This window comes from Channa argus, chromosome 20 (assembly GCF_033026475.1).
Source record: "Channa argus isolate prfri chromosome 20, Channa argus male v1.0, whole genome shotgun sequence".
In the NCBI taxonomy this organism is placed as follows: Eukaryota; Metazoa; Chordata; class Actinopteri; order Anabantiformes; family Channidae; genus Channa; species Channa argus.
Genome location: NC_090216.1, coordinates 13,941,587 through 13,951,856, shown reverse-complemented (window position 1 = coordinate 13,951,856; position 10,270 = coordinate 13,941,587). Strand labels below are relative to the sequence as shown.

Sequence of the window (10,270 nt, the reverse complement as noted above, 5' to 3'; positions counted from 1 at the left end):
ATTAAGGTTAAAGGGAAAACTGCAGGAAAACATTTAAGCATACATTGAAAAAGCAATTTATGGCTGGATTGCAGCAAATATCACAGGCTGATGGAATATAATAGTTTTCACCTCTGTTATGTAATGTAGCAATCACATCCTCATCTCCCTGCAATTGCTTTATGTAATCTCATATACAGTAACTGCTCATGTACAGTACAATGTGCAGAGCAAAACACAACCACTGCCAAGGTTGAGGGTTCAAGTAGTTGTGGGACCTCCTACTGTACAGTATGTTAAAATTTCATGCACTCACAAAACAGCAAGCCAGCTTTGCTACAAATCCACTAAATGCAGAAAATGTTGTGTTCGACGAATAAACGTATGAATGTTTCTTTGCCAAGAGCACATATACTCGGCCATAACAACCTCAGTGCAAGGCTGGGCTTCTTTACCACACTCATGGAAGAAAGTCATTTGAATACCTTTGGCAGTATAAACAAGTGAAGTAGAAAGGATGTGGAGTGGTTCTTTAAAATATCCAAACTGTTGATGCTGAGAGGTCAGTGCCATATCCGAATGTTATGATGACCGCTTGTAATTGCACACTACAAGAAGTGATGTTTTGAAAGAAAATACGCTTCGAACTTCTGTGTGGTGAGACCATTACAATTGAGTATGGAGTGTGTGCTTTTCTCCGTGTGCATATGAAGACTGTTGGTGTAGGGAACGAGATATCAATGCGTGTCATTTGAAGTGTTCTTGTGCAAGTTTATTTATGTACTTCCTTTGTAATCATAGTCCTCAGTATATCACCACTTAGGTAAATCCTCCAAACCATAGGGTCTCTGCCAAACCCTGGAGCCCACAGAATATGGCCCTGCAGCTGGTCTAAGGAAAGAGTCAGAGACCCTGCTAACTACTGAAGCGACCAAAATCCACAATTACTGCGAAACACTTAACAATAACAGATTATGCAGGTTTTTGCATGTGGAGCAGTCAAAACATGCAGGTGGTTCATCAGCACAGATTGTATCACATTCTGTTACGATAAGAAAAAACTGTGTAACCTCCACTTCAATAGAAAAGGGAATGGGACCTAAAAGGATGCTACCTCCATCTAGAGGTAAATCGGAGAAACATCAGTTTCTGTAAAAGTGAAGATTTCTCACAAACAGATGTAGATGCACGCATTAAAGTAGCCACTTTGTGTAAAAGTTGAATTTGGTAGGCAGTATAGCAAAAAATATACCAAAAAGTATATATTCTCTGTGAATTATAGTAAAGATAAAATAGACAAGAGAAACTATATCCAACTATAATTTATTGTCATACTTTATTTAAGGATCAATATACTGTAGAAATGGAGGATAAATGCCCATCTGTAGAAACAAACATGTAGCAGATATCAAATGAGCCGTAACATCATATAAATTGTACGGTGAGATAATTAGTGAAAGTATAACAACAAAAGGTGGTGAGAGTTTTCTTACTGGAAACAGTTTACTGTTGTTGAACCATTCTTTATGTCAAAAACCTCATTCCTTGCTACAGTGTTTTCACTGATACATTTTAATTAAATGTGACATAATTAATCATGAGTTACTACATTTTTAAATATGTAATCATTGGAGATTTCTAAGGGAATATTTGCAGAAGGGAGGTCCTCTCACTGTGCCACAGACTGGTCAAAGATTCCTCTGCGGACAGGACGTCCTTCTCAGGCTTTTCTCCTGCCCCCGTCACAAACTGACCCGAACTGTTCACACATCCTGGACCGGGCAGCAGAAACAGCAGCCGGAGTGAAAACACATACCTGGCTTTTTACTGTTTGTCCTTACCTGGGATAGAGTCAGAAGAGAAAGACACATGTGCTTGGCTTTTAAAGTGCAGTCCTATTCATATGGATTTACAGTAAGAGAAAAACTTTGTATCCGTCAAATAATGAAAAAACTGTTTATTTGCTGTATTTAGCAGCAGTAGCAGATGATGATGATGATCAATGGTTTAGTTAAAAATCTAAAAAAAGAGTCTAAAGGTTTGCAAGGTCTCTTTCACTCTGTTGCTGCAACCACAAAGCTGTAGATTTCTCTCAGCTATGAAGCGCAAATTACTCCTAATTACTTGAGAGAATCTACAGACCTCACTATGGATTGTTCTCATTATTTTCCACTTTTGGGTGAAAACAGTTCCCATTATAATTATTGAGAATCGTGTTTGTGGATTTTCCTGCGAACCCAGAGCCTAATTACAATGAAAGTGTCATAAAACAGCAGTTATGGGTGGTCTTCTTACCTTTGCTGGGGACAAACTTGAGCGAGTGGCTGAATATTCAAAAACGTGAGACTCCCTCCACTGGACCATCATTTAAAAACTCGTGGCCCAGCCCGTTGCCACACTTGCCGCACAGGACCTGTGTACATGCAACCCCGTCACACCTTGACACTGACCAAACATGCTGTGCACCAGTTAAGGCAGCACAAAATGACTTATCCTTGTGTGCATATAAACACTGAACATCAGTGAGTTATAATCTTATTTCTTTCATAGTTGTGACCTTGTAGGCTGTGAGAGTCTCCATCAGTTTAGTGACACTGTCCTCTCTGACCGTCTCAGTGAAAGCAGGCCATGATGAAGAGTGGGCAAACTTGGACCGGCTGGAGAACAGGGGATGGTTACAGTTGGAGCACACATACATACCTGCAGGAGACAGTAAAGGTAACTACGCTGCTTTTACACTTATTTTAAACAATCTAAGAAAGTTGGAAACCCCCTGACTATGATGGATTGTGGGATATGAATGAAAAATAATGACAAAAGTTGATAAATCGATTTCTTCTTGACTTTATCTTGTATTTCTATCTTTGGTCAGATTTTTGGACCATTTTCAAGTTTACAAAACCTATTCAAATAAATGACTGACGGAAGGTGTGTGAACAAAGGCCAGTTAGCTCTTATCTCATTATTCTCATTACTTAAACATTATTTCTATTTTGTGTTAATTTCAGTATGAAACTAAAGTATCGCCCTCTTATTGCTGAGTTTCGCTTCAATGATTTATAACTGACTTTATTTCCATTAGTATTCTTTGTGGAAAGATTCACTATAATTTAAAAAATACAACGAATTGCCTGCAGAATTTACAGTAATTACCTGGAAAAAAGTTTCCAATAAAGTCTTGTAAACTATGCACTTAATTACTGTAAAAAGAATGACAGTATACAACTGGATATATATCATAGGGTTTTATTGTATTTAAAATCACAGCAATATATTGTTTTCTTACAGAAAAACAAGAATTAAACTATATGTTGTTTTAAAATGATTTTATAGGTAATTTTTGCTTTTTATATTAGCACCACAAAATGAGTCCTCATCTTTTGTACAGTACATGACGTTAAAGCCACAAAAGTCCTCTCACTTGAAGAGAAAAGAGACACAAAGATAGACTGGTGTTGTTTTTCTTATGTACTTTGCCATCCTAGAGCCACTGGTTCCATTGGTTCCAATGAAACATCTGAAAATCCCAAAATCAGATGAAAAGAAAGTTGATGACAAAAGTGATCACAGCTTTCTACATGAAAGCAAAATCCATTTGGTTATACAAGACAAAGTTATCATTGCCCTTACCAAATGAAAACTGGACTGGCCAAGCTGAAGCAGGAAGTAGCTCTGCAATGCATTGATCAATGCAAAGAAAAGTTGGGGTTCCTGACAGTTAAAGGAATAAGTTGAATTTCTTGTTTGTATGTAAGATTGTATGAGTTACTAACTAATAGTGATTGAGTTTTATCAACTTAAACTCCGGTTGGTTATTTCCCAACCAGCCTCAGCTAGGAAGAACAACAGCAGCGTCAAACAATTGCATGAACATACTATTTTTAGAACTCATTACTAAAAATATTGCTGTCAAGGTTTAAATGTCCTTCTGAAGTTGACCTCGTTTGCTGCTTCTGTTGTCGATGTGGAGTTGTTGGGAATTCTTTAACAAAATGATTTATTTTACTGGTGTGAGTCTCTTTAATATCGTGATGAACACCCCCACCCATATGTAAATGTTGGTACAAACCTTATACAAAAGAAAAAGTCAATTTCAGGCCAATTCAGTTCAAACCCTTTCAGCTAGTTATTTCGCCTAATGGCTCAGATTGGGCTGTGTTTCTGCAAAACTACTTCCAAATGTTCCAGCATGCCATTGTAACACATGGACATAGTAGTGCAGTGGGGTAAACAGAGCATTTGGGTGAATAACTACTAACTTACCTTTTTTTATTTTTATTATTGTATTACTGTTTATCTCCACTTTAAAATATCTGTCACATATTTTATAGCTGGTTCAATTTCAGGGTTTGATTTAGATACTTTCTTTAATGAGTAAATTCGATCTGAACCTTTTTCCTGTCTCCTTTCTTCACTCTGAGATACAAAACCCTGTTTTAAATATACGACAGAGCAGAAAGCTGCACTTTAATGTGCAGTGTGGACACAGGTCAGGAGCTGTGGAGTCACTGTCATGTAAACTAATGCAGCGACAATGTGACACTAAACGGTTTAACTGCCACTGAACTAAAAATAATTTTCACAATACAGGCCAAGCTAATAATTGATTAACTACAGGGAAGTACTACAATATAAGATAAAGGTACTATAAAATACAATAAAGGTCTAAACCAGGTAGTACTTTGAAATTATGCATATGTGTCAACTCACTTACAAACAGCATTAGTGTTACTAATCTTCTGTCTTTGGCCTGTTACTGATAAGCCAGCTGCTTCACTCTGCAGTGTGGCTGGGGTCATAACGGCTTAGTTAAAAGAATGGAAAATCACAGTCACTCTTACAAATAAGACAATTTCTTTCTTACTAAAGAAACTCCTGTTGCTCCTCTGCTTCGGGCTTAAACGGCTCTCATTCCTCGTTCAAATTCAACTGCCAAAATCGACAGTATTCAGCTGTAATGTGCATCATCTACAGTCAAGGTATGACTTGCCTGTAGTTGTACAATATGTTATTGTGGAAAATTCTGTAAGCAACTGTAATTGTTTTTTTTTACCCATGATGCATTGCAATATACAGTTAAACTGTAAAATTGCAGAGCAAGTTATTCTACTGTAGAAATTACAGCAATTCGTTATAGTGTATCCTAAAATTGAACATAAACCTAAGAAGATGAATTAAACATTTCTTGATTACCTATATGTTCCCCTCTTACATTACACTTTTTAGATTTATTGTATAGATACAGTAAATCCCACTTTAAACAGCTCGTATAATAAAGAAAATACTAGCTATATAATAAAAATAAAACTGTCCATTTATCTTCCTTAATCCTGACTAAAGGAGGTTACATCACAGTCACTGCCTGCTCACCTGTTTTGAAATGATCCCTGTAGATCTCACCGCCAAAGAACTGACAGAAAGACATGTTGCGGTGCCTCTATATATCAAATCAAGGCACAATAATTATTTGTTTCGTTTCTTCAAAAGCAGTGAGACAAACAGACAGACGCCAGGAGCTGTTTCCTCCTCTCGTGTGATCCTGACAGGAGATTTAACAGGGACTCCTCCCACTTCTCTTATCTCCATCAACAGCAGGTGTCAGTGTCCACCAGCTTATCCCACCAGCACAATCTGCCCCAGTGATTTTAATCACATATTTACACGTACTGTATCTTCTACAAACCGAAATGACTGTGAAGCTTCAAAAATCTAAATTGTCATGTGTTGTCTGTCATCACTGGATTTGGCCCACTAACAGTAACATGGATTTGTTCCACATATCCCCCATTTTAAATCTTAGGATTTAACTGCTTGCGTTATTTTTTTTTGACACTTGGGACATCTAAGCTGGCACAGCATAGCATTACAGAAAAAAAACAACCTCAGGAGACAGGTCATGTAGAAATACAAACGTTCCCCTAAAATATGAATTTGGATTTTATGAGGATGAGATTAGACATTTAGTTTCTATCTCATTTTCTAACCTCTGAGGAAATCATTATAGAGACTCATTCTAACTGCTACAGTGAGTTGTAATCTAACGTGATGTTGTAATCAAAATTATTTCTGCATCATCAGGGCCCAGCAAGTATCAAAAGCAAGAACACTTTCAGCTTTATTTAAAAATAGCACACAGTTTCATACTGAAAATAAATATTTCTTTTATTGACAGAAACTGGGACAGGGTTCAGAAATTATGCATTAACATTTTTATATTTTAGTAATTAAGTAGATGCTTTTCCCCAATGCAAATTACACACACACACACACACACACACACACACACACACACACACACACACACACACACACACACACACACACACACACACACACACACACACATACACACACTTTGTATTTGGTGTCTTGCTGTCAACGTGTGCCGGGGATTGGTGGACAATCTGCTATACCCCATGAGACATCTCCTTCTTATTATTTGGTATGTGAGCTATCATTCAGAATCTACAGGTGTGTTTCTCACTGAATTGTTGTTATTTATCATATTAAAAGTCACAACGTTGGCATCAAGCTGCAGGTTATAGGCACTGTGTGCTGACCAATTGCAGAGCTCAGTCTGGAATCCTTTTCAAGTCTATGTCTTTCATTCATACTTGCAGTAGTGCTTGAGGGCCTCTGGCAGCTCCAGCCAGTCAATGGCCATCCTATGGACAATGTGTTTCTGGATAGTTTTCCTGCACAGGGTCTGCAAGGATGAGACTAGAAAGAGCAACAAAAAGAGAGGGCAAAGGGATTTTGGATCAGGAGAATGGAGGTAATGGAGAAACTGTGAGGAAATTATTCAAAAGAAATGCAATAAAAGCATGGATGGATGAATTAACAGCTAACTTAACAGCTATGCAGCTATGTGTAATTTTTAGTTGTCATTACAGTTTTTTTCAATTCCTAACAAGCATTGGTCAATATTGAAACCACTTTTTCAAAACTCTTTACACAGTCTTCATTGAAAACATGCATCTCAGCTAAACAGTTCAACTCACCTCACCAAAAAAACACTTCACACATGTTTCTTATAAGCTCATTCATCCACACTGGCAACTAGTCTCACTCAGACAGCAAACACCGTCACTCATAAGACAAAATACAACAGACAACAACAGAGGGTATACAGAGGATATATATATATATATATATATATATATATATATATATATATGTATGCATCATTGGAGAGGGCTGCACATATTCTGATGTTTGCTCCTCTCTGGCATGGGACATCCACAGTTGCATGCTGTCCAATGATATGTCTTTCTTTCTTAGTTTTTGGTTCAATCCAGGGTGTTCCACAAAATGAATATATGTGGAGTTGGGCTTGCCTCCATTTCTGTTACCATCTAAATAAAGTAGATCCACAGTAAAGCACATTATGCATAGCCATGTATGAATTCTGTTTATTGAACAGACATCTTACCTGAACATTTTGATAACAGAGTTCTTTCACACGTTCCCCTTCCTGCTTGCTAGTGATCCAAACTCAGTTCACCTAAGTAGGTTTTCAGCTGTAAACTGCACTCAGAAATATTTAATATATAATGATTTTCTATAGATTTCAATGTGGCTTTAGCAGAAATGTATCCTTCATCCATCATTCTCTTTTGATTCTGTTTTTAACCATTTTGAACAAAGTATGTTAGTATTTGAATGTGCTGGAAAACCATAGTGTTTTGCATGGGATGGTCCCTGAGAAAAGAGTTCATTCATTTTGATAACTGTGGTCACTGAATATATTTTGGTCCAAAAAACAATGAAAAGTGATTCGCAGCTTGCTCCACATGGACATCTGATTTGCTGACTGTTTAAAGAGTTATGACAATGTGACTTCAGTTTTGACCAATGCTTGTTAGGCAATGAAAAAAACTGTAGCATCAATCAAATGACCAGAAGCAGAAAGTAAATGACCACTAAAGAGAGTCAAAACAACTAAAAAGACGAGTGACTGTGGGGAGACCCAACATTGATCCTCAAAATAACAAGATGCAAAACAACGACAGAGATCAACAGTAACAACAAAGAGTCCTGAAATTAATACAGTGACAACTACAGAGACAATTCAAATGACAACAAACTGGTTCAAAACAGCCTCAGAACAACCAATAGAAGGCACAAAACAACTACAAGGACGTGCAAATGATTGCAAACAAATAAAAAAACAGCTACAAGATGATCACAATGATCACAAAGACTCAATAGAACCATAACAAGACATGAAGTAATTAGATCATAACAAACTACTAGGACCTGAAAAATTACAGCAAAGAGATGCAAAATTACAATGAGTAGACATTAAGTGACTACAAAGACATGCAAGTTGATGTGATGTGATTATGATTAAAGGTCTTGCTATGACACTTACATCCATACTCCACCTGGACAATTCTCACACACTTAGTAGCAGCAAAGACGTCCACCACAGCGTAGAGGGGCTGGACGGTGGGGATTCCCTTTGCAGAAGCTCCCATGTCCTCACCATTGATTACAATATGCATATCAGCCTGGTCTTTCCCTTTCGGCACGTACAGTACTCCTATCCTGCTGCGTCGGGCTGTGGGAGGGAGGGTGTTGGTTTTATACAAGTCGTCCAAAATGTGGCTGTAGCGTCCAGGCCGGCTCCTACCGACCAGCTTGTCTCTAGGGATCCGAACATTCTCAATGAACAAGTCAGAGTCCATGAAGAATGTCTTTGGTTTCATGTTGTTGCTGCCTCCTACATTACCGCCATCTTCATCCTCCCCACGACCAAGTCTCTGACCCCCAGCCAGTCCCTCATCTCCACCATCTTGGACTTCAGGATCATCTAAGATTTTATTGTGGTTTCGGGTAATGGCAAAAATCCAGCTGTCCCCTGGGTCTGTCAGGTCTGGGATTGAGTATTCAGGTACCACTTCTAAAGTCCTGGGGTCCCTTGCAGTGAGACCGACCCGGAGGTGACCACACCAGCCCATCTCCTTATCTTCAATCTCAATGAGAAAGATCTCCCCAGGCTTCAGAGGGTTTTTACTGAAACACACTCCATTAGCAAAGCTCTCCACACGTGTGGCCTGGGTCCCTAAATGGTCCAGTCTGACATTGGTGCCATGTATGGGGTGGAATTCCATGAACTGGTCAGGAAACGGCTCCATTTTTAGACACGTTTCCACCGATTCAAACAGTTCCTCTGCTGCAGAGATCAGAAACGACAGGTAACAAGAAACTCTTAGAAACAACGAGGAGAGACACTCTTTCCATTCCAACAGACTTGCAGTCGTTTCTACAACATGTGGTCGTTGTAGAGACACGACAACTTGGACAGACAGAGCCCTGCTCTGCTTATCAGTCAGGGAAGCTTCAGCAGAGGGCTATTTTTGAACAGCTTCATATGTCAACAGATGGTAAGGTATGTGTGTGTGTGTGTGTGTGTGTTAAGGGGGTGGCCAACATGCACATGCTCACAGTCTCTCACACACCAGACATGTGCAGAGCTTTAGTGGGACCACTGAAGCCTGCTGGGCCCAATGTACTGCAGTAATAGTTGTATAATTATCATAATACCATATGCCAAGGAGATATGTGAAACAGCAGGCCTACGCTTCACTCTAAATATAGACCATGCAAATAAAGTCTGGATTTCATTCTTATGTAAAGCAGCGATTAAAGTAACATACCAAGATAGAGAGGTCTCTAGAGATATATTATGATAATGGATTGTATTAAAGCGTGAGAATATGAAGAGGAATTATATTTTTAAAAGAAAGTTTTGTTTTCAATATTCATTTGATATGATGAAAAGTAAAGGCCCCTGTTTACTCTGTCACTTCATGTTGACTTACAGTAGTTCGTATCATTTAATTTCTAACAGGTGTAAATTCAAAGTTAATTCATGCATCTTAATACCCTGTTTAGATGTTATAGTCTAGTCTAAGAAATGGTTCATAAAAAGTTTAAATAAAACAAATGAAAAGTTAAATGAATGAGAATAAAATTCAACCTTAGTGACTTCAGCAGACTTTTTTTTGCCGTTCCAGCCTTTTCTGGTGTTGGCAGCATTTATGTAAATGTATATCTGACAAAAGTCACATTGATTAGCAGAGAAGTTGCATGCTTTTGGATCTTTGGTCTTTTTCTATTTCACATTGATTAAGTTACCTGGACCACATTAAAATGTTGCACTTTCAATCACCTGAAGGAGCTTGTGCATTTAGATAATATTGCTGGTTCTCAACATGGGATTAATACTACAGTCCCAGCCAATAACCAGCCAGTTTCTAGTTGCTTTCCAGTCGCCCTTCTGTAG

At 38.2% G+C, this 10,270-nt stretch overlaps 2 protein-coding genes across 3 annotated transcripts; both read right to left on the bottom strand.

Annotated features, from left to right (window-relative positions):
• Positions 1 to 1,316: 1,316 nt before the first annotated feature.
• msrb1b (methionine sulfoxide reductase B1b) lies at positions 1,317 to 5,513 on the bottom strand. 2 transcript variants are annotated; one of them, XM_067489264.1, is made up of 4 exons: positions 5,350 to 5,513; positions 2,537 to 2,679; positions 2,275 to 2,392; positions 1,317 to 1,820 (listed from the first exon to the last, which is right to left on the bottom strand). In XM_067489264.1, exons 1-4 carry the CDS (start codon positions 5,402 to 5,404, stop codon positions 1,804 to 1,806), a joined length of 333 nt encoding a protein of 110 aa, XP_067345365.1. In that variant the 5' UTR covers positions 5,405 to 5,513; the 3' UTR covers positions 1,317 to 1,803. The 2 variants fall into 2 exon arrangements, 1 of the variants encoding a protein (XP_067345365.1); XR_010911898.1 differs by lacking the exons at positions 1,317 to 1,820; positions 2,275 to 2,392; positions 2,537 to 2,679 and adding exons at positions 3,210 to 3,496; positions 3,610 to 3,690 and having other exon boundaries at positions 5,350 to 5,487.
• A 651-nt stretch (positions 5,514 to 6,164) lies between these two features.
• neurl2 (neuralized E3 ubiquitin protein ligase 2) lies at positions 6,165 to 9,327 on the bottom strand. The gene is made up of 2 exons (XM_067489366.1): positions 8,354 to 9,327; positions 6,165 to 6,699 (listed from the first exon to the last, which is right to left on the bottom strand). The coding sequence occupies exons 1-2, from the start codon at positions 9,117 to 9,119 to the stop codon at positions 6,584 to 6,586; spliced, it is 882 nt and encodes a 293-aa protein (XP_067345467.1). The 5' UTR covers positions 9,120 to 9,327; the 3' UTR covers positions 6,165 to 6,583.
• Positions 9,328 to 10,270: the final 943 nt, after the last annotated feature.